The sequence below is a fragment of the Cupressus sempervirens genome, chromosome 1 (genome assembly GCF_028749045.1).
Source record: "Cupressus sempervirens isolate cs-2001-9-10 chromosome 1, ASM2874904v1, whole genome shotgun sequence".
Lineage (NCBI taxonomy): Eukaryota > Viridiplantae > Streptophyta > Pinopsida > Cupressales > Cupressaceae > Cupressus > Cupressus sempervirens.
Genome location: NC_143118.1, coordinates 331,215,131 through 331,237,748, shown reverse-complemented (window position 1 = coordinate 331,237,748; position 22,618 = coordinate 331,215,131). Strand labels below are relative to the sequence as shown.

Genomic DNA, 22,618 nt, shown 5'->3' with positions numbered 1-22,618 from the left:
AAACAAGCTTACCTCATAAAAACACACTAGACTTAGATTCACTCAATGCAATTTAAGAAATTTCAACTACTAAAAGTTAAGGATATCATAGACATTTGAATCCCTATGAATTTGGAGTTTTTATAAGTTTAGCTTGGATTGTACGTGAAGCAAATGTTTTTAAAATATATAATTTTAAATTTTTTTTCAACATATTGAAAAACATTTTTAAAGGGTTGATGCATTCATCTAGTCAAACCATGGTATAATTAAAGCATTCTCTAGACAAGGTATCATGACAAACGTCTCTATACAATAAATTTTCTGAGCATATTACTCAACTCACATAATGGATGGTTGTTTTCAAAGTCCTAGGCCCATTGAAACTTGCATAACATAAGAACAGCTTTATTGCCTCGATTAGATGAGTGAATTCTGAAAAAGCCCACAAAGCAGGCGAGTGGAACGCTCGTTACAATCTGAACATATAAAAACAAACCAGAGAATAAATAAATAATAAACAACATATAAAAACAAACCAGAGAATAAATAAATAATAAACAACATATAAATACAAACCAGAGAATAAATAAATAATAAACAAGAAGCAAGCATGCTTGTGCACCAGAGGAAGAAGAGAAGACATTGGATAAGTGTTGAAGTAACGAACAAGAATAAAATGGTCCAATGAAAAATTAGCATAGAGTTGATTGTCTCAGAACTTTCCAATCATAAATACCCACAAGCAATCCTTTTGATTTCACTTCATAGTTTCAAACTTGTGATTTTATGTTCTATTGCAGATAAGATTGTTATTGTCTTTCTTGATTCTACTCAAAATGGCTGCTTCTTCATGCATTTCTGTTCTATTGTTTATCTTGCCCCTACTGATACTGCTTTACAAGGGAGATTCTCAGTTTGTTAAATCTAGGGCAGCTTACTATTACAGTCAAGATGGCCTAGGAACTTCAAGTAATACATTTTTCTTGATTGTTCGAACATTACCCAATTGAACTTTAGATGTATTCTTTATATTTCAGTTTTGTCTTGTTTATTTTTTTGTTAACATGATACATGAATTCATGGTGTATACTATTGGCCCATAATATGTAGGTGGCGGCTGTGGATATGGAGATTTTGGGAGAGAACTCAACTATGGAGATGTGGCAGCAGTTGGGAGGTTGTTCAGGGATGGTGCAGGGTGTGGTGCTTGCTATCAAGTTAGTATGAATTACATATAATCTTATAGTTCTACTCTGAAATTTTAAAAATGAATTGCTATGCAAATCCATTGTTGTTTGCACTGAATCTCACCATGTATACTCCAAATCCTAGACTCCATTAGTTCTACCAAAAGGTTTCTGTCTGATTCAAGAATTGATTTCTATTATTATTGACTTAATGATTTTACTAAGGCAAATGGGTATTGTTGTATGACTGACTGAACAGGTGAAGTGCAAGAATGAGGACTTGTGCAGTGGTAGAGGAGTGAAAATAGTGGCAACCGATCATGGAGAAGGTGATGGAACTGATTTCATCATGAGTCACCATGCTTTCACAACAATGGCCAAGAATGGAAAAGACAAGTATCTTCTATCTCTAGGTGTTGTTGACATTAACTACAAAAGGTAGCTTGTTTCTTCCTTAAAAGATTTCTTCTCATTCATACTTACCAAAACTTTGCAAAAGAATTGACATTATCTGATTAATCACCAGAGTGCCATGCCAATATCCTGGATACAACATTATGTTCAAGATCAATGAAAGCAGTGATTATCCCTACTATTTGTCTTTAGTCTTTTGGTATACAGGAGGCCAAAGAGATATAGTGGCAGTGGAACTTTCTCAGGTATGTATTTATTTTGAGATGCTATTACTCTCATTTGGTTTCAAATCAATACTAAGATGATTTTGAAGTTATTTCAGGCCAAAATAGTACAGCACCTCATCAAATCTTTGTTTAGATTGTTTTCTATTTGTTTCTAAACATTTCTACACTTCAAATAAATTTCCCTAACTTACTTTTGGTTGTGTGGGTGTCTTCTGATCACTTTATATGGTTAAAATTGTAGGAGAAAGTATTGGATTGGAAAGCAATGAGAAGAAGCTATGGAGGTGTATGGGACATTGCACCACCACCTTGTGAAAATATTGCTGTTCGTTTTCTGGTCAGTGATGAGTCCTATGGTGGCCAATGGATATCTGCTCCAAATGTTATACCTGCTAATTGGAAGGCTGGCTCTTTATATGATTCAGGCATTCAGATCAATTAAAAAAAAATTCGTATATGATCATAAGAGTAGATAGTTACAAATGGTGTGTTATTTAAAAGTTAGTTTTTCCGAAGGTCAAGGGAGTTCTGCTATTGTAGGCTCAACTAAAATGTGTATGGTGTTAATTATTGTTCGTTTTGTTATAAACATTGTTTTTGGTAATCATATTCAGATGGTGTTTCTTAATGTGTGGTTGGTGCAATGGTTCATTGTAAGTTTTTGTTTTACAATTCTTCACATCATTTGCATTTGAATAATGTGATAGATTTCATTTAATGTGGGGTTTTGATAGTACAAATTTTAATTAAAAATATATTTAAATTGTTATTTATATATTTATATAATTAAAAGCATTAAAGAAATTGACTTCCAGTAAGGATATATGGTTCTATTAATTTTATTAAGAACTTATTTTTATGTATTTCTTTTCTGTGAACAAATATTATATTACTATTTAAGTAAGATTTATAGTTAAATTTTTGAAAGACTTTAATAATGTTTCTTGATATTTAAATTAGCAATTTACTTTGTCAAGAAAATTCTTTTTACTAATTTTTTAATATTTATTATAAATATCAATATTGTTAAAAAAAGATCAAATATTATTTTCTAATATCATCAACTTTGATCTCAATCTTATTAATAATCACTTGTCAAACCCTAGGCATAACTCCGTCCATCTATCGATGCTAAAAAAACCCAGAAGACTTTACAAAATGCCCATTTGAACTCATTGAAAAAACACCAATTTTTACTATTTTTCAATGAGGTGGAGCAAACGTTTTAATGTCAAAACGACAACAACTACTTCGTCTGTACAACAACCTTGTCCCAAATTTTGTGATTCTCCGCGCTATGTTTGTCAAAATGTTGACGAAAACTTGCATTTTTTTTATAAAAAGTAATTATTTATTCAAACATTTTCCCCGCCTAACGTGTTAATGTTATTGTTCGTTAATGTTATGGGTCATCGAGTTTGACTCAAAAATCACACAGTTAAATCCTGATATTCACATCACAGTTATTGTTCGTGTTATTCCATTAGTATCAAAGAAGCACACCTACCAGTCCAAGGATGATAATCAATTGATCCAGATGGATTAGGAGCCCATGTGATGGCACTTTGATCTAGAAACAATATCAAACAATGTAGGTACTAATTCAAATATACAAGAAATTAAATATTCTATAAGAACCACCAAACCACGTTAAATCACAATAGTGAAGCATAACTAAAGTGATTTAAAATTCAAGCAACCATAGCAAAGCTTCAACTGGATTAGGAGTTAGATCTTTTTTAACTTAACTTTATTTTCAAGAAAGAGATTTTATCTGAAATAGAACTACAAGATCCAACAACATGTGACATCAATGTTTATATTTCTACTTGCATGGGCCTTGATCTAAATATGAAAAATTAACTTATAATCAACTTACATTTATAAACTATTGTAATCTTAAATCTAGAGTGGACCGAGAGTAGATAGAAGGCTTACACCTCAGTCCCAAAGAGCTTACAACAAAAGTTGAGCATACTAACACTTCTCCCTTTTGATGCAACATTAATAAATTTTGCACAAGCTTGCATCCAAAAGTTATAAACCTATCTCTCACTTAGCCTCTGTTGAAAGAAGATACCAAATTTAAAAATTGCCCATTTGGTGATGGCATTAAAAAAATCACCCAAGAACATAGAACCACATTATCACCTATGTTGATTTTATACAAAGAGTAAGGATAAATCTTAGAGGAAGGAATGCAAGATATGCTTCAAGGAGCTGGCCCAATTGAGACAACATGGAAAAATGGATGAGTATTCCATAAAGCTCGAATAAGATCCATTATAGTTACACATGTGACATAGGAGGCTCCATGTCTTATTTGTAGATGGACTATATGAGACACTTTGGGGTTTATTCAAGATTTTTTACTACATATCCTTAAAGGATGTTGGTAAAAGAGTACTAGATTTGGAGTTCATTCAATGACTAAGAACAAGTGATACCCCAACTGTCAGGACAACAAAAAGAATCTTTAATAATGTTTTCCCTTAACCTAGGACACCACATCCTAAGTCAAAAATAGAATGTGGGGCATTTTTTAGTTGGACATATATGGGTGGAGATGTTGGTGAAGAATAATATTCTTGGATATTCAAAAACATGGATTAGAACTTGCGGTAGGTAGTGAGAGCTATTGGAAATGATTGAAATGATCATGAATGAAGAAAAATGGAACTGGTAAAGAATGTTTTCAATCATTGTTTTGTCATTGATGTCAAACTTGCTACTTTCAAGAATGAAAATTGCTTAAGTGATCCAAATGCTATCAATTGGTTGATTGTCAATGAGGTGGCAATCAATAAGATGTAACTAAAGTACCTAGAGAGAGGTTGAAGTTATGATGTTGTAATGAAGTATAAGAATCAGCTAAGCCATTGATGAAATAGTGTATTGATGACATACTCCAAGAAGTTGGACATACTAAGACACATCAAAGATGTAAGGTTTAACTAAGTCATTTGTAAAACCTAACTAAGTTCATTGGAGAGAGCCCAAAAAGCTAGTTAGAGCCAAATAGATTCTCAGTTGAAGTTGAGCAAATTCAACTTTAGTGTGTGCTGAGTGATCTTTAGGTGTTGAGAAGCCTTCAGGTGCCGAGTGAAGAACAAGTGCTGAGTGATCTTCAAGTGCCGAGCAGCCTTCAGGTGCCAAGTGAAGATCAAGTGCCGAGTGATCTTCAGGTGCTGAGCAGCCTTCAAGTGCTGAGTGAAGATCAAGTGCCAAGTGACTTTGGGTGCTGAGCATGATACAGGAGCCGAGTGATATTTAGGTGCTGAGCATCAGTAAACCAATGATGCTGAGTTGTTGCATTATTTGTTTAGTCAAAGATTCGCCAGATCAGTAGCGATAAGTTTGTTACATCAAATTTTGTGAATTAGTTGGATGATAAGGATGATGAGTAGATGCCACTGAATTCTATGCAAACCAATTCAAGGCGAATGCTAATGGATTTATCATGAAGTTTTTAGAAGAAGCAATTTGGAGGGAAAACAATATCATTTTCTCAAGATCAAATTAAGATTTGAGCGGGAAATAAAGAACAAAACTTCTTTATAAGGAGTTACAGGTCAGAGATCATGAGCGCATGTATGAGAGAGAGCTGGTCATAAGTATGATTGTACGAAAAAGCCAAAGAGGAGTAAGAAAAGAGCATCAAGACTCTGAGTTGATCAAGTGACCATAGAGTGCATTAGCATGATGAGTTAAAGAATTCAAGGAGACAGATCTTGAAGGGTGAACAAGTTGTCTGCACTGCAAGGGAGGAAAGCCAAGCAAAGAAAAGAACTGAAGAGTGATATGAAATCTGCACAATTAGGGTTGCAATCTTTATTAGGTCAAAACCCTTCTAATACTCTCTTACCATTGTATTAGATATTGAAACCCTACATCACAGGGTTAGCTTAACAGCGAAGTGGATAAGCCTTAGGAAAAGGATTGAAGATCCCCAGGAGAAGGATAAAGAGATCCTTAGGAGAAGGATAAAGAGATTCTTAGGAGAAGGATAGGAGATCCTTAGGAGGAGGATAGGAGATCCTTAGAGAGGGATTAAAGGTTTTTTTGAGAAGGTGACTGTAAATTCCATGGACTTGGGTGAGCCTAATAGCTCTATGTAAATCCTTTAACAGGGTGACATTCCAAGTTGAATGTTCTTAAGTCCTCTAACAAGGATCACTCCTAATAGGGTGTAGAAATCTTTTAACAAGGTCGCATTTAACAATGTGTTGTAGCCTTTAATAGGGAAAACCATCAGAAGTGGTTGAAATCAACTACGCAATTATTTTGTGGGTATCATCCCCACCCCAATTTTACCTTCTTATTCTTGGAGGGTTTCTGGGTCATCAAAATCCTTAGTGTTATGGTGTGATGCATGTTTACTTAAATTCATGATTGTTTAATGTTTAATTGCATGCATGATATCTCAGTTATGTGCCATTAAGGATTAGAAGAAAAAGTTGAATTAGACATCATTGGACCTTGGATAACTGATTCACCTCCCCTCTCAGTTATTCTAAAGAATTCTAATAATTGGTATTAGAGCTCATTGCTGATTTGATTCAAGGTACTAGCAGTAGGAAGATCAAGATGTCCAAGAGAGAAGTTCCCAAGCTAAACAAAGACAACTTTGTTGCATGGAAAATTTTGATGAAGCTACACCTTGGATCAATCAGTGATTATGCATAGACCTCAATCACAGTTGATCATGTAGACCCTGCAGGACCCCTCACTGCAGATGACATGAGCAAGAAGAAAGAGCACAATCAAGCGATGTTAGATATTGCTTCAGCACTAAGCTATGCCGAGTATGATGACATCAAAGATGTGGTACTGCACATCAGATGTGGGAAACATTATCAAGAATCTATGGAGGAGATGATAATGTCAAGAGAGCCAAAAGAGAGAGCCTAAGAGGAAAGTTTGATGACATGAAAATGGAAGAAGGAGAGAATGATGCCCAATATGGTGCAAGGATTAAGGAAGTACTAAGTGCCATAAGAAGCCTAGGAGGACAGTTAGCCGAAGAAATAGTATGTAGCAAATACTTGAGAGCTTTGCTTCCTATCTATGCTATAAGATTATCAGCCATCCAAGAGCTAAGGTGTGTACCAGGAAACACATTGTCATTTGAAGAAATAATTGGAAGACTCGCTGCTTTTGAGCTATCCAACTTTGACAACTACAAGCCAAAAAATTTTGAATCTGCATTCAAAGCCAAGATGACAATAAAAGACAACGAGGAGGTGCAAACAACGAAAAAGAGTGGAAAAGGAAAGTATGTATCCAGTGACAGAAGCACTGATGAAGAAGATGTGGACCAATTGGAGGCATTACTAGCAAGAAGATTTCACAGAGGAAGAGGCAAATTCAAAGGTAAGCTACTAATCATTTGTTTCAATTGTAATGAAGTTTGTCACATTGTAGCCAGATGCACACAAAAGAAAAATTACAAGGATGGAGGCAACTTCAAGAACAAGAAAGAGGACAACAAGGACTATAGAGGTAAAGGCAAAAGATGCTAGATTGTTAAAGAAGACTCTGACGAGAATGATGATGAAGTAGTCTATGTGGCTATGAAAGATGAATCAGATGAAGATGAAGCAACTACCCTGGTAACCTACATGAACAAGAATGACAAATGGATCATAGATAGTGGATGCTCTCATCACATGACTGGAGATAAAAAGTAAGTTCATTTCCTTTACTCAATATGAAGGAAATAGTGTTAGATTTGGTAACAATGCACCATGTTAGATCAAAGGGAAAGGTAGTATCAAGCTTATTGAAAAGATAACATGTGATAATGTATACTATGTTGAAGGCCTGAATTATAACGTGTTAAGTGTCTCACAGTTAGGCAACATAGGATATAAGGTTGAATTATTTTACCTAGACATGGAAGATGCTTCTTGTCTCATTGTTCAAACTGATGGTGTGTGGTTATGGCACATGATGCTATGTCATGTAAATTTTGACAATTTGATAAGCATCAGAAAAATGAGGAAAGTTAGAGGTCTACCAAAGTTGAAAAAGCCTGATAACATCATGTGCAAACAATGCCAACTAGGGAAGATGACAAAGTCAACTTTCAAAAGCAAGACTTATACTTCTAATGAAGTATTAGAGCTAGTTCATATTGACTTGTGCGGTCCTATTGAAGTACACAGCTACAAAGGTGATAGATACATAAAGCTATTTGTAGATGACTATTCAAGGATGATGACAGTCATGTTCTTGAAATAAAAATAAGATGCATTCCAAATGTTCAAATGGTACTTGGCTAGAGTTGAGAAAGAGACTGGGAAGAGTCTAAAATGTCTCAGATCTAATAGAGGAGGTGAATTCACATTAAGAGAATTCGAAGAATTCTGCAATGAAAGAGGAATCAAAAGACAAACATCAGCACCAAGGACTCCACCTCAGAATGGTATAGCAAAAAGGAGAAATAGATTATTTATTGACTATGCCAGGACCTTAATGATGGAGAAAAATGTTGCACTCAAGTACTGGAGAGAAGCTGTAAGTACTGCAGTCTACACACTCAATAGAGTGTAAGTCAAGAAAGGTACAAATGCAACACCTTTTGAATTATGGTATGGGCATTCTCCTAATGTAAAAAATTTCAAAATATTTGGATGAATCTAGAAATGGAAAGTTTGATGCAAAGAGTGAGGAAGGCACATTTCTTGGTTATTCTACTAGAAGCAAAGCTTATAAGTGCTTGAATGTTAACACTAGCAAAGTAGTAGAAAGCACAAATGTGAAATTTGATGAGCTTGTAGAAGTTCAAAATGTTGAGAACACCAAGAAAGTAGAAGAATACAAGACCTTTGTATACTTTTATGAAGGTATACCTAATAATGGTCAAATCGCAACTCAAAATGACAATCAACAACAAAATCCAACATCTGTCGAGTCACAGATAGTGAATGCCGAACAGTAGACACATTAAGAAGCCGAGTTGTAGAATACAAAAAATGTTCATTCAAATTTTGAGAATAGCCAACATGAAGAAAATGAACAAATACCTAATGAAAATATGCATTAGGATTCAGATTTTGAAAGAAACAATATGCAAACAAGGAAAGAACCAGTAATGGAAAAGTATGTAAGAAGAAATCATCCTGTAGATCAAATTATTGGAAACAAAGAGGCAGGACCAATGACAAGGAATAGACTCAGAAGTGAGACATGTCTTCTTAACAAAATGGAACAAAAAATAGTAAGTGAAGCCATAACAGATGATGGCTGGTACAATGCTATGAAAGAAGAAATAGAACAAATTGAGAAGAACAAGACATGGACCTTAGTCTCAAGACCAACTGACAAGAATGTAACTGGAACCAAGTGGGTGTTTAGAAACAAGTTAGATGAGAATGGTGAAATCACAAGGAACAAGGCAAGACTAGTCTATAAAGGGTATGCACAAGAAGAAGGACTAGACTATGGAGAAACTTTTTCTCCAGTTGCCATAATGGAAGGAGTAAGGACCTTACTGGCATATGCAACCTTCAAAGGATTCAAAGTCTATCAAATGGATGTCAAATCTACATTTCTAAATGGTATACTTGAAGAGGAAATCTACATAGAGCAACTAGAAGGATTTGTTGATAAAGATAACAAAAACAATGTATGTAAATTGCATAAGGCTCTATATGGATTAAAGCAAGCCCCTAGAGCTTGGTATGAGAGACTTCACAAGTATCTAGTGCAAATAGAATTTGAAAGAATAGATGATAATAGCGACATGTACATCAAATCAGAAGAAGGTAAGGATATTCTTGTATCTGAAATATTTGTGGATGACATAGTTTTTGGAAGAAAGGAAGTGCTTTGCAAAAATTTTGCTGACAAAATAAAACATGAGTTTGAAATGTCTATGTTTAGAGAAATCAATTTCTTTTTAGAAATGCAAGTACATCAACTAAAATATGGCATATTTGTGACACAATCAAAATACATCAAGGAGATACTCAAGAAGTTTGGATTGGAAGACTCCAAACCAATCAGCACACCAATGGCAAGAGGAGATAAGCTATCTAAAAATGATGAATTAGCTAAATTCAATCAAACAATGTAAAGATCTATGATTGGAAAACTACAATATGTTGTACATAGAAGACCAGACATAGCACTAGCAGTTGGAATAGTGGCTAGATTTTCTACTAATCCTAGAGAAAATCATCTCATGGCATTAAAAAGGATAATGAGGTATCTCAAAAGAACTGATGATTTTGGCCTATATTACAAAAAGAATGAGAAGTTTGAGCTCAATGCATACACAGACGCAGATTGGGGAGGCAACATTGATGACAGGAAAAGTAAAAGTGGAGGAGCATTATTCTTAGGTAAAAGACTAGTTACTAGCAAGAAACAAACATGCACATCTCAGTCCACTGCAGAAGCAGAATATGTGGCAGCAGCAATCAATCACACAAACATTGTGTGGCTTAAACATCTATTGAAAGGAATGAAAGAAGAGGTAACCAAACTTGTGATACTATATTGTGATAATACAAGTGCTATAAACATATCCAAGAACCCAGTTATGCATGCAAAAACCAAGCATATTACAATCAAGTATCACTATGTCAAAGAATTGGTGGAAGACAAACAAGTGAAGATGGAGTACATTCACACAAAGGAACAAATTGAAGATATCTTCACCAAACCATTGCCCAAGGATTCTTATGAACATCTTAGAGGCAAGTTGGGGGTAATTCCCCTAACTTAAGCAGTCTAAAGCAACAAAGAAGCTCCCCTACATCAACAGGAACAAATCATTGAAATATCAGAAGAGTGATGTAGAGGATATCAACAGAAACATAAATTCTAGATTAGTCACAAGCATGGTGATAGAGGGAGAAAACATGAGATGCAAAGCTTATATTTAGCATGTTGAAGATACTACATCTTTGGCATTTATGTCAAAGAGGGAGATTTATGAGAAACTAATCAATAAATGGTAAATTTATGGAGATGTATGGGATCAGTAGTAAGGATGCAACAGTCAAGAGGGAGAAATAGAAAACATATATAATTTTGGTGGTAACTAAGTTGATCAACTTAATCAATTGATCAGTTTGGTTTGCCATCAATGCCAAAGAGATAGATTGTTGGAAATGATTGAAATTATTATGAATGAAGAATAATAGAACTGGTAAAGAATGTTTTCAATCATTATTTTGTCATTGATGTCAAACTTGCTACTTGTAGGAATGACAATTGCTTAAGTGATCCAAATGCTATCAATTGGTTGATTGTCAATGAGGTGGCAATCAATAAGATGTAACTAAAATACCTAGAGAGAGGTTGAAGTTATGATGTTGTAATGAAATATAAGGATTAGCTAAGCCATTGATGAAATAGTGTATTGATGACATACTCCAAGAAGTTGGACACACTAAGACACATCAAAGATGTAAGGTTTACCTAAGTCATTTGTAAAACCTAACTAAGTTCATTGGAGAGAGCTGAGAAAATTCAACTTTAGTGTGTGTCGAGTGATCTTCAGGTGCTGAGTAGCCTTCAGGTGCTGAGTGAAGATCGAGAGCCAAGTGATCTTCAAGTGTTGAGCAGCCTTCAGGTGCCGAGTGAAGATCAAGTGTTGAGTGATCTTCAAGTGCCGAGCAGCCTTTAGGTGTCAAGTGAAGATCAAGTGTTGAGTGACTTTGAGTGCCGAGCATGATACAAGAGCCAAGTGATATTTAGGTGTCGAGCATCAATAAACTAATGATGCCAAGTTGCTGCATTATTTGTTTAGTCAAAGATTCACCAGATCAGTAGCGATAAGTTTGTTATATCAAATTTTGTGAATTAATTGGATGATAAGGATGATGAGTAGATGTTACATAATTCTATGCAAACCAATTCAAGGCGAATGCTAATGGATTTATCATGAAGTTTCTAAAAGAAGCAATTTGGAGGGAAAACAATACCATTTTCTCAAGATCAAATCAAGATTTGAGTGGGAAATAAAGAACAAAACTTCTTTATAAGGAGTTACAGGTCAGAGATCATGAGCACATGTATGAGAGGGAGTTGGTCATAAGTATGATCATGCGAAGAAGCCAAAGAGGAGTAAGAATAGAGCATCAAGACTCTAAGTTGATCAAGTGACCATAGAGTGCATTGGCATGACGAGTTAAAGAATTTAAGGAGACAAATCTTGAAGGGTGAACAAGCTGTCTACACTGCAAGGGAGGAAAGCCAAGAAAAGAAAAGAACTGAAGAGTGATATGAAATCTACATAGTTAGGGTTGCAATCTTTATCAGGTCAAAATCCTTCTAATACTCTCTTACCATTGTATTAGATATTGAAACCCTACATTGCTAGGTTAGCTTAACAGCTAGGTGGATAAGCCTCAGGAAAAGGATAGAAGATCCCCAGGAGAAGAATAAAGAGATCCTCAAGAGAAGGATAAAGAGATCCTTGGGAGAAGGATAGGAGATCCTTAGGAGGAGGATAGGAGATCCTTAGAGAGGGATTAAAGATTCTTTTGAGAAGGTGACTGTAAATCCCATGGACTTGGGTGAGCCTAACAACTCTATGTAAATCCTTTAATAGGGTGACATTCCAAGTTGAATGTTCTTAAGTCCTCTAATAGGACACACTCCCAATAGGGTGTAGAAATCCTTTAACAGGGTCGCATTTAACAATGTGTTGTAGCCTTTAACAGGGTAGGCCTTTAACAGGGAAAACCATTAGAAGTGGTTGAAATTAATTGCGCAATTATTTTGTGGGTATCATCCCCACCCCAATTTTACCTTCTTATTTCTGGAGGGTTTATGGGTCATCAAAATCCTTAGTGTTATGGTGTGATGCATGTTTACTTTTCAGGATTGTTTAATGTTTAATTGCATGCATGATATCTCAATTATGTGCCATTAAGGATTAGAAGAAAAAGTTGAATTGGACATCATTGGACCTTGGATAACTGATTCGCCTCCCCTCTCAATTATTATAAAGAATTCTAACAAGAGCTACATAGTTCTAGAAATTCCTAAGGCAGGAGACTAAAGTTTTCAATGGCTTGCAAAATATTAGTTAGTTGATTGAAAATCGTGCTTTTTCAAATAATACCATCTGCACTATAGTTGGAAGATATATTGAAATTTATATGTCATCATATATTAAATAAGATTTTATCCTACTAGCTCTTCTTATTTATGCAAGCATTCTTTTCTTTTTCCTTCTCAATAATTTGAATGCAACAATTGTCATTGTTTTAGGAAGGTTACGTGTCTATTATTACAATTCTTGAAGCATATAACTATTACTAAAGAACACATCTTGTACAACAGGCATTTTGTGCATGCAGTGAGGTGTAGGTTACACATTATAAGATAAAGACTATGACATAAAAGTCTTGTTCCACTGGATTTGTGTTGTCTATTATTTTTTTAAAGTTGAAAATATTTTCTTTGTTTAAAAAAAAAGCACTTACTTTCAAAATTTATCAAAATAGTTGAACTTGTAGATCAAGAAGATATTTTGCTGAGGTTATTTTTAAGAGAAAAGTAGCTTCCACATGTGACAGATACCATTTTTATTGGAGAGAAAAAAAATCTATCTTTTTGTTTCTATTTTGAAGGTTTGAAATACCTATATTTTGTAAAATCTGCCTAGATTTCCTTCTCCTTGCTCATGATTTTCATAGACATTGGCTCATTCCCTGCACCTATTGTACCCATAATTTCAAAACTGTGTTCATGATTTCCTATACGAGCATCATATTTTGAATGCGCAATTGAAGCTTTTCTTAGTTTTTTTTTAAAAATTGAGGCTTGATCTACTCGAAACACTTTGGAAAGTGGCTCTATATGCCCTTCAAAATCCTTTGAATTTGTTAAACTTTTAAACATAAATTTATACATTTCAACTAACAAAATGTCCAAAATGTGGGCTTGTAAGTAACTTAATCCTATAAAGTTTAAAATTTTGTGGGCTTAAATTTCTAGAATTTACGTTTCTATTGATTTTTTTTTTTGAAATATTTTTAGTTGTTACACCTTTTTGGTGAATTCTATATTCAATGACTAAGTTGAAATTTGAAGATGTGATGGCTACATTTGGGTCACATTAGATAGAATGTCAAATTTCTAGGAATTTGTTTAAAAGTCAAAAGACTGAATTTTTTTTAATGGGAGTAGATTTATCCACTAAAATATTTTTTGTTGACATAGTGCAAGGCAAGAAATTCCCCAAAGGAGATGTCTTGGCCCCAAGAAAATAATCACACAATAGAACTACAACAACAATGCAAGATCTGATACCAAATCACAACTCCTTATTCATAAAATAATTGATTATATGCAATATGCCTGACTATACGGCCTTCCAGGTTATGGCCAAATACAACAACAATTACAATAATAGTTCTACAAGATCCAACTTACAAACCTAATCTCTACTAGTCCAAAACTACAACCTGATAAGAACACCAAGAAGAATCCACACTTGTACCCTCAGGTCCACCAAGCAATCCTCTAGTTCTCAAGTCATAGTTACTAGCTCTTCAAAATTTTCATCTACCCTTCATCCTCTTCTCCAAGCTAAAGGATTATGTCTAAAGACTCCACAAAACCCACTACTTATACCCAACTAAGGCCCAAGTTAGCCTAGTTCATTACAAATTAAATTAAATCCCTCACATCAAATATGTGATGAGCCACAAGTTGGCCACAACATAAAATTAAATACCCAAAGTCAGCACATAGACAACTCGTCACCAATAGGAACCAAGACCAAGCTGAGCATCAAAAAATTCCCAAGCATTGCCAAGCTCCCAGTGCATGCCAAGCACCACAATATATGTCAATCTCCTAGTATCTTTTGAGCTCCCTTCAATTACCAAGCTAATTTGGACAACACTACCAACTTATAGTGCAAACTAAGCTCCCAATATCTACCGAGTGCCTCAATATTTTTTAAATGTCTTCATTAACTAAGTCACTCAGTTAACACAAAAACCAAACCAACTTAGTATCAACTGAATCACACTTCATTCTTGAATCGAGTTCCCAAACTCCAAATCCAAACCACACCATCCTGTAGGATTGCAAGCCAACCAGGGATGCTCCTGCATCAAACACCCTAGGTTTGAAAAGATGCTCTTAATAGTTGGATGAACATCTTTTGGGATTCAACACATAAATCCCAAACTGGTTCTTCACATACATATCCTTCAAGTCTTCAACTTGTACACTCTTTCCCTTGTTCTTCTTTTGCTTCTTCATATCCATCCTTGGTGTGCTATAGGTCATCTTTCTATATTGAACTCCAACCTTCTTAGAATCTACCAAATCAACTTGGCTACCAATATTTAGGTTCCTCCTACCGAGCTCTTCATTCTGCAAAGGAATCTGGGAATACTTCCTGCCACCTTTCTCAACAATAAACACATTCTTGATACAATCATGCACAACTTACAATCATACTGCCAAGGTCTACCAAGCAACACATGACAATTTTTCATGTCCACAATACCACACAACAATTGTTCCTTATATTGCCCAATCTGGAAATCAAGGAGGCATTGCTCCCTCACTTCCAAAGAATTCTCGCCTTGCAACCAACCAATCCTATAAGTATAAGGGTGTCTCACTCTCTTCAAACCAAGTTTTTGAACCATCTCCTCAGCAACAAGGTTATCAATACTACCACCATCCACAATGACCTTGTAGACTTTACCACTACTTTACAACAAGTCATGAAAAAACTAGTCCTCTAACAAGAATCCAGTGTCTTCTAACAAACCATAAAACTCTCTCCTTGCTCAAGTTGACTGTCTTGGACTAGAACCTCATTCACAATAGCAACTTTCCTACCAAGAGGACATTCAAAAGATCTATGCCCTTCTTCACCACATCTAAAACAATTGTACCACTAAAACCACCTCGACTTGTCCTTCTCTTCTAATCAATAGGTTTTGGTTCACCTTCAACACTTAGTTTAGCCTTTGCCAAGTTATCCTACTTCTTCGTCCCGCTAGCATTACCTTGAATTTTCCTCTTCAACTTATCTTCTTCCTTTAGAGAATATTGATAAGCATCCTCAACTAAAGAAATATTCAACATACCAATCTCATCTTGAATATTGAATCTCAAACTATTAATGTAATGAGCTACATTCTCCTTTGACAATTCTCTATGCCCAGACCAAATAGTCAACTTGTAGGACTCCTAGGTATAATCCTTCATAGTCATATCTTTCTACTTTAGATTCTGAAAGCTCTTAAACAACTCAAGCTCATAATCAGTAGGAATGAACTTAGCTTTCAATTTAATCACCATCAACCTCCATCTAGTGATCTTCATTTCACCTTCTTCTCCTCTGTCTCTTTATAGTTCTTTCCACCAAAGAGCAGCATGTTCTTTCAGCTTAGTTTGTGCCAACCTCACTTTGAGTGGATCCTCAATATCCTTAAGCTCAAAGTAGTTTTCCAATTCACAAATCCAATCAATTATGTCTTTAGGAGTTAAAGTACCTAAGAAATTAGAAACCTCCATCTTATGCTTCAGCTTCAACTGAGATCCAAGCCTAGAAAACTGACCATCTCTAGTTCCAATAGGTCTCTCCACACGATCAATTTTGTCCTCACCACTAGATCCAATGACTTCAAATTCTTTAGCAACTTCCACATAGCCATCTTCATTACCCACATGCCTATGAATACCACTTAAAGCACTCAAAATTTTAGCAATCATGTCACTCTTCATCAATGCAATTTCATATCTGATTTCTACTCTAATCTTCTCTAAGATCCTTCCTTCCACAACATCACTAAGATCATCAATTTCCCTATGGTCCAATCTTATTGGAGGCATCTTCTAAAAAATTTGTAAACCCAAAGAAATAGATCCACAAATCCAAAAGATCAACCAACTCCACTAGATCAACCTTCACTTCCAGTCCTAGTGCAAACTACCTCAGCTTTAGCAATATATCCACACACTTAGGGAAACCTTCTCTCTGATACCACCTGACATAGTGTAAGGTAGGAAATTCCACAAAGGATATGTCTTGTCCCCCAAAAAATAACCACACAAAGGAAACACAACAACAATGCAAGATCTAATACCAAACTTCAACTCTTTTTTCATAAAATAACTGATTACATGCAATATGCTTGGCTATAAGGCCTTCTAGGTTAGGGCCAAATACAACAACAATTACAATAATAGTATTGCAAGATCCAACTACCAAACCCAACCCCTACAAGTCTAGAACCACAAATGGATAAGAACACCAAGAAGAATCCACACTTCTACCCTCAAGTCAACCAAGTGATCCTCTGGTTCTCAAGTCATAGTTAGTAGCTCTTCAAAGTTCAAATATACCATTCATCCTCTTCTCCAAGCTAGATGATTATGCCTAAAGACACCACCAAATCCCCTACTCATACCCAACTAAGCCACAAGTCACCCTAGTTTATTAAAAATTAAATTCAATCCCTCACATTAAATATATGTTGAGCCACAAGTCAGTCACAACACAAATTAAATACCCAAAGTTGGCTCATAGAAAACTTAGCACCAACAAGAACCAAGACCAAGCCAAGCATCAAAAAATTCCCAAGCATTGTCAAGCTCTTAGAGCATTGTTGAGCACCAGAATGTACATCGAGCTCCCTGTCCATGCCAAGCACCATAGTGTATGCCAAGCTCATAGAATATTTCAAGCTCCTTTCAATGATTGAGCTAACTATGGCAACACTACTGACAAGCTCCTAGTGCAAATTGAGCTCCCAATATCCACTTAGTGCTCCAAGATTTTCTAAACATCTTCATTAACTATGTCACTCAGTTAACACAACAACCAAACCAACTTAGTATCAACCAAGTCATACTTCATTCCTCAACCCAGTTCCCAAACTCCAAAACCAAACCACACCATCCTATAGGATTGCAAGCCAACTAGGGCTGCTCCTGCATCAATTGTACATGTTTTATTAGATGATATTAGATTTTAGAGATCTCTTTAAATAAATATTTGTGCAAGTAGTTGTGGTTGGAGTAAGTACTTTTATCATGTTTCACATTTATGGTAGAATGACATCAGTTAAGATGGCCCTATCTTTTTTGTGAGTTTCTTGAATCAAGAAGCCTACAAAATTCATTTTCCTAGATATAATTAATATGTTATATAGTATGATTGAGCCTAGGTTACTTATTTGTATTTTGAGTACAAAGTGAAAATGCATAACTTTGCAAAATAAAATATTTTGCAAATTGTACAATTAGAGAGTTCAAGAAGCCATGATAACTAAAATTTATAACTATCAAAGTTATTATAAATGGGTTGGAAATAGATGGAGAAATACATAGAAGGGGAAGGTAAAAAAATTAATTGTTTAAGAGCCTCTAGCTATCATCTTGTAGGATTAAGAAAGTAGGAAACATTGTTTCAAGAATAGAAATTAAAAAAATTGGTTTTTATGTATGAATCTTGTGTCAGTTAAATTCCATTTTGTAGGCACTATGAGTTGGTTATGAAACGTAGGTTTTAATTTATTTATCATCAAAATTGATTGAACATTTCTGGTTTATATGTTAAGTTTTAGTTTAAATTTTATAAATCTATTTAGCCCAATTGATTTGGTTTGTAGTTTTGTGATGTAGGGAGGACAAAGGAAAATAGGGCCAAAGGCACACCCAACTACCAAAGCCACTTGTAAGAGTAAACACAGTGGAAATGCAACATAGAGGAAAAAAACAAAAGGTGATAGAAGAGAAACACACTTTATTGATTCATCAAATTACCAAATGCATGCCTAGCTATAAGGCCTTTTGGGTTATGGCCAACATCACAATTCAAACTTTGATCTTCAATGATTATCTTTGCATTCTAACCCTCCTTAGATTACTCTTCTTGATCAAACTCTCCCTTCCTTATCCCAAAGACTCTACCCAAGAATCCATTAAATACTTGCATGGCCACAAGTTAACTTGTTACAAATTACCAACTAAATAAACCCTCACATTAAATGCATAACCAAGCCACCAATCATCTCTCAACAAATATTAAATGAAAATACAAAATTAACATGCAATGTCAGCTAAAACTAGAATCGGACATAGATAGCTCAGCCAATGAAGGACCAAGAAAAATACTAGTATTTGACAACACTCAACACATACATGAACTCAACACCAATAGACATTTGGAACCAATAGGCACTCTGCACATACTGAGAACTCGACACCAACTATGAAATTGGCATCAACTACAAACTTGACATCAACAAAGAACTTGACAATAAAAAGGAACTCAACAAAAATTAAGAAACAAGAAACATGCAGGATAGTAATGCAACCCAATATGCACCTACATCAAATAACCAAGGTTGAAAGAAATGATTCTCCTAAATCATGCATGTGTCACAACCTAAGTTGAATCCAACTCAGATTAAAAAATCCATGTAGCCTCTTCAACTAGTTTATTCTTCCACTTTACCAATAGTACTCATAATAATCCTTTCCTCTTATGCTTTTACCAACTCTCTGGTTCAGTACCTACTTAACCTCTTCAATCTACTTCTTAGGATAATCATTTGATACAACAAATTCATCATCTGACTCATGGTACTTATACAAATCAGCAACATTGAATATAGAAGATATATCCATGTCATCAGCTAACTCAACTTCATAAGCATTCCCCTGTCCAACTTCCTCAAGATCTTACAGGGTCCAAACTTCTTCATCTTTAGCTTATTGTATGTTCTACTAGGAAATCTACCTTTTTTCAAATGAACCATCACCTCATCACCAACTTCAAAAACATGATGTCTTCTAGACTTATCAACATTCTCCTTATACTTTTGATTACTTTTTTCCAACCTCAAATTCACTTCCTTATGCAAAGAATCCATAAAATCAGCAACTTGTAACCTTGCAATACTTCTCTTTTTTTCATCAGCAACATCCCTCAATTCTAATATTCCTCTAGGTTACATTCTAGTAACAATCTCAAAAGACATTTTTCCTAGACTCCTATTCAAAAATTATTATATGCAAACTTAGCTTGTGTCAACACCAACTCCCAATTATGTGGTTTGTCTCCAACTAAACATCTCAGGAAATTACCCAAGCTTCTATTCATAGCCTTTGTCTATCAATCAATATGTGGATGGAATGTAGAACTAAACTTCAGCTCAGTACCCATCTTCTTCCATAAAGTCTTCCAAAAGTAACCAAAAAAATTATTGTCTAGTCAAAAATAATACTTCTTGGTAATCCATGTAGTCTACCAATCTCTTTGAAGAAAATCTCAGCCATATGCTTGACATCTGATGTCTTCTTACATGGTATTTAATAAGCCATTTAAGAAAATCTATCTACAACAACAAATATAGAATCATATCCCTTTACTGTCTTAGGTAATCCAAGAACCAAATCCATACTAATGTCACTCTAAGGTTTCTCGAGAATAGAGATAGGTGTGTACAAACTAGTATTCTGACTTAGTCCTTTTGCAACTTGCCGAAGTCCACAACTCTTTATAAATTTTTGAACATCCTTATACAGTTGTGGCCAATAATAGTTATCCTTCAATAAACTCAATGTCTTATCAATTCTAAAATGTCCAGCCAATCCACCACTATGTTTTTTGTTAATTAGATTAACTCTCATATCACTTCTAGGTATACACAACTAAATTCCTTAGAACAACATACCTTCTTGAATAAAATAATCATCATACTTACTCATGTAATCTAATAGATTTAGTGCTCTGCACTCTCTCTATGCTTCAAAAAAATTAGGATCCGTATCATACAACTCTTTTATTTAATCAAAACCAATAACTTCAACCTTCATCTTGGTCAACAAAGAGTGTCTTCTACTCAATCTAACAACAACTCGGTTAGTGACACCACTCTTATGGTTAATCACAAATGTGAAACTCTGCAAGTACTCAACCCACTTCATATGTCAATGATTTAATTTGTGTTGACTTCCTAAGTTCTGTAAAGCTTTATGATCAATGTACAATACAAAATCCTTAGGAATCAAATAATGTCTCCACTGCTTCAACGCTAGAACAATTGTATAAAAATCTTGATCATACACTTAAGACTTCCTTCTAGCATCATTCAACTTCTTACTAAAGAAAGAAACAGGTTTACCTTCCTGACTGAATATAACTCCTATTGTAGTACCACTTGCTTCACATTCAACTTGAAATACCTTATTGAAATTAGGCAAAGCCAATATAGGTAACTCAACAACCTTTTCTTTTAAAGTCTCAAAATTGTTATCAGCTTCATGTGTCCACTTGAAATCATTTTTGTTTCCTCTCACCATCTCAGCATTACAAACATAATTGAAATTCTTTATAAACTTCTTGTAAAAACTAGCCAAACTTTCAAGTGAGAAGTACACAAAAGTATAAATACCCTTATCATACAATGGAGTTTCCCCTCTCAAAGACAAAGGAAGATTGCTATTTTATCAGGATCCAACTACAATATCTCTAACTATTAGCATAGTTGTCACCGCCACAAGGAAAATAGGAATTGGTTCGAGGAAACAAATGCATCAACAAATTTGTTCACCAACACAAATTAAACAAAATAGTCCTCTCAACAAAAAATATTCTCAATCCTATCAACATATCTACCAAAAATTTTATATACAATTTGTATTATAATTCATACAAAAAAATATATACTATAAGTACTAAGAAAACTAAATGAATTTCAATCCCCAAGTTCGTGTGCTAAAGACATTTTATAATAGTATTGTTGGCAATGCTAAAAAAAGATCTCACACATATTGAATTTTACAATCTTTAAAAAAATAAAATTTGCTAATAAAATCTCAAAAATATACACCAAATATTAAAATTTAGAAAAATTTGAGTGAAATTCTTAATCCCCATCCATACCACAATGTACTCATAAGTATCACCAGTCACATTAAAAATGTTTGTCCAACATAGTCTCCAAATATAAGAATTTATAACAATATCCTTAGAATAAAAAAATATAATATATTTTTTAACCTTGCCACACCATATCTACCTTAATTCAAATAATGGTCGTGTGAAACCTAATTTGAGTAAACCTTCTTTTGGTTGTCCCAAGTTTACGTGATGTCCTCAAATTGTAAACAACAACCACAAATCTGAAAATGTCGATTGGTTGCTTTCTGTTGAAGATTATAAGTAAGAGTGATCTAAAAACGCACATATTAGTATTTATCAACAATTAAACTGTACATTTTTCTCAAAAACCTATTCAAATGCATACTATCTATGATGAATTTGAATATCTTAGTCATATGAGGGTTAACGGCTCTATTGGTAACCCAAACATAAAACTATTTTCAAGACATTTACTACTGATTCATATATAATCAATTAGACCATTTTACTCTAGAACCTTCTCCACATCCTCTTCTAGAATTCTTCGAATAGTTGATATCAATATCTTGCTTTAATACTATTTTAGGGCAATTGTTTATATATATCTCATATTTGGATCCCAATTTTTTTGAAGTGTACTTTGTCTATAACCTATGTACATTGTGTTTCTTTATTATTTTTTCCCTTTTTTTGGCATCCCTCTTATTGTAATTTCATTATTAGTCAACCGGAGCAAGCCATTATCCGACATGTTTATATTCAATTTGGCAACTAATTCGTGTTGTATTTCAAATTTTCATGTAACGCCAAAGACCCACCACAGGTTACCTGTCTAGTTGAGTTTTTTGATTAAGAGGTTGCTCAAGACTAATTAAAGTGCTTCATTTATTTGCTTATAGGTTTGACATAGTACGGAGCTAATTATTGTCTTGGCTTCT

At 34.5% G+C, this 22,618-nt stretch overlaps 1 protein-coding gene across 1 annotated transcript; it reads left to right on the top strand.

The window, feature by feature from the left end:
• The first annotated feature begins 818 nt into the window (after positions 1-818).
• Positions 819-2,252, top strand: LOC149577522 (expansin-like B1). The gene is made up of 5 exons (XM_089788451.1): positions 819-951; positions 1,093-1,199; positions 1,429-1,607; positions 1,696-1,828; positions 2,052-2,252. Exons 1-5 carry the CDS (start codon positions 819-821, stop codon positions 2,250-2,252), a joined length of 753 nt encoding a protein of 250 aa, XP_089644577.1.
• Positions 2,253-22,618: the final 20,366 nt, after the last annotated feature.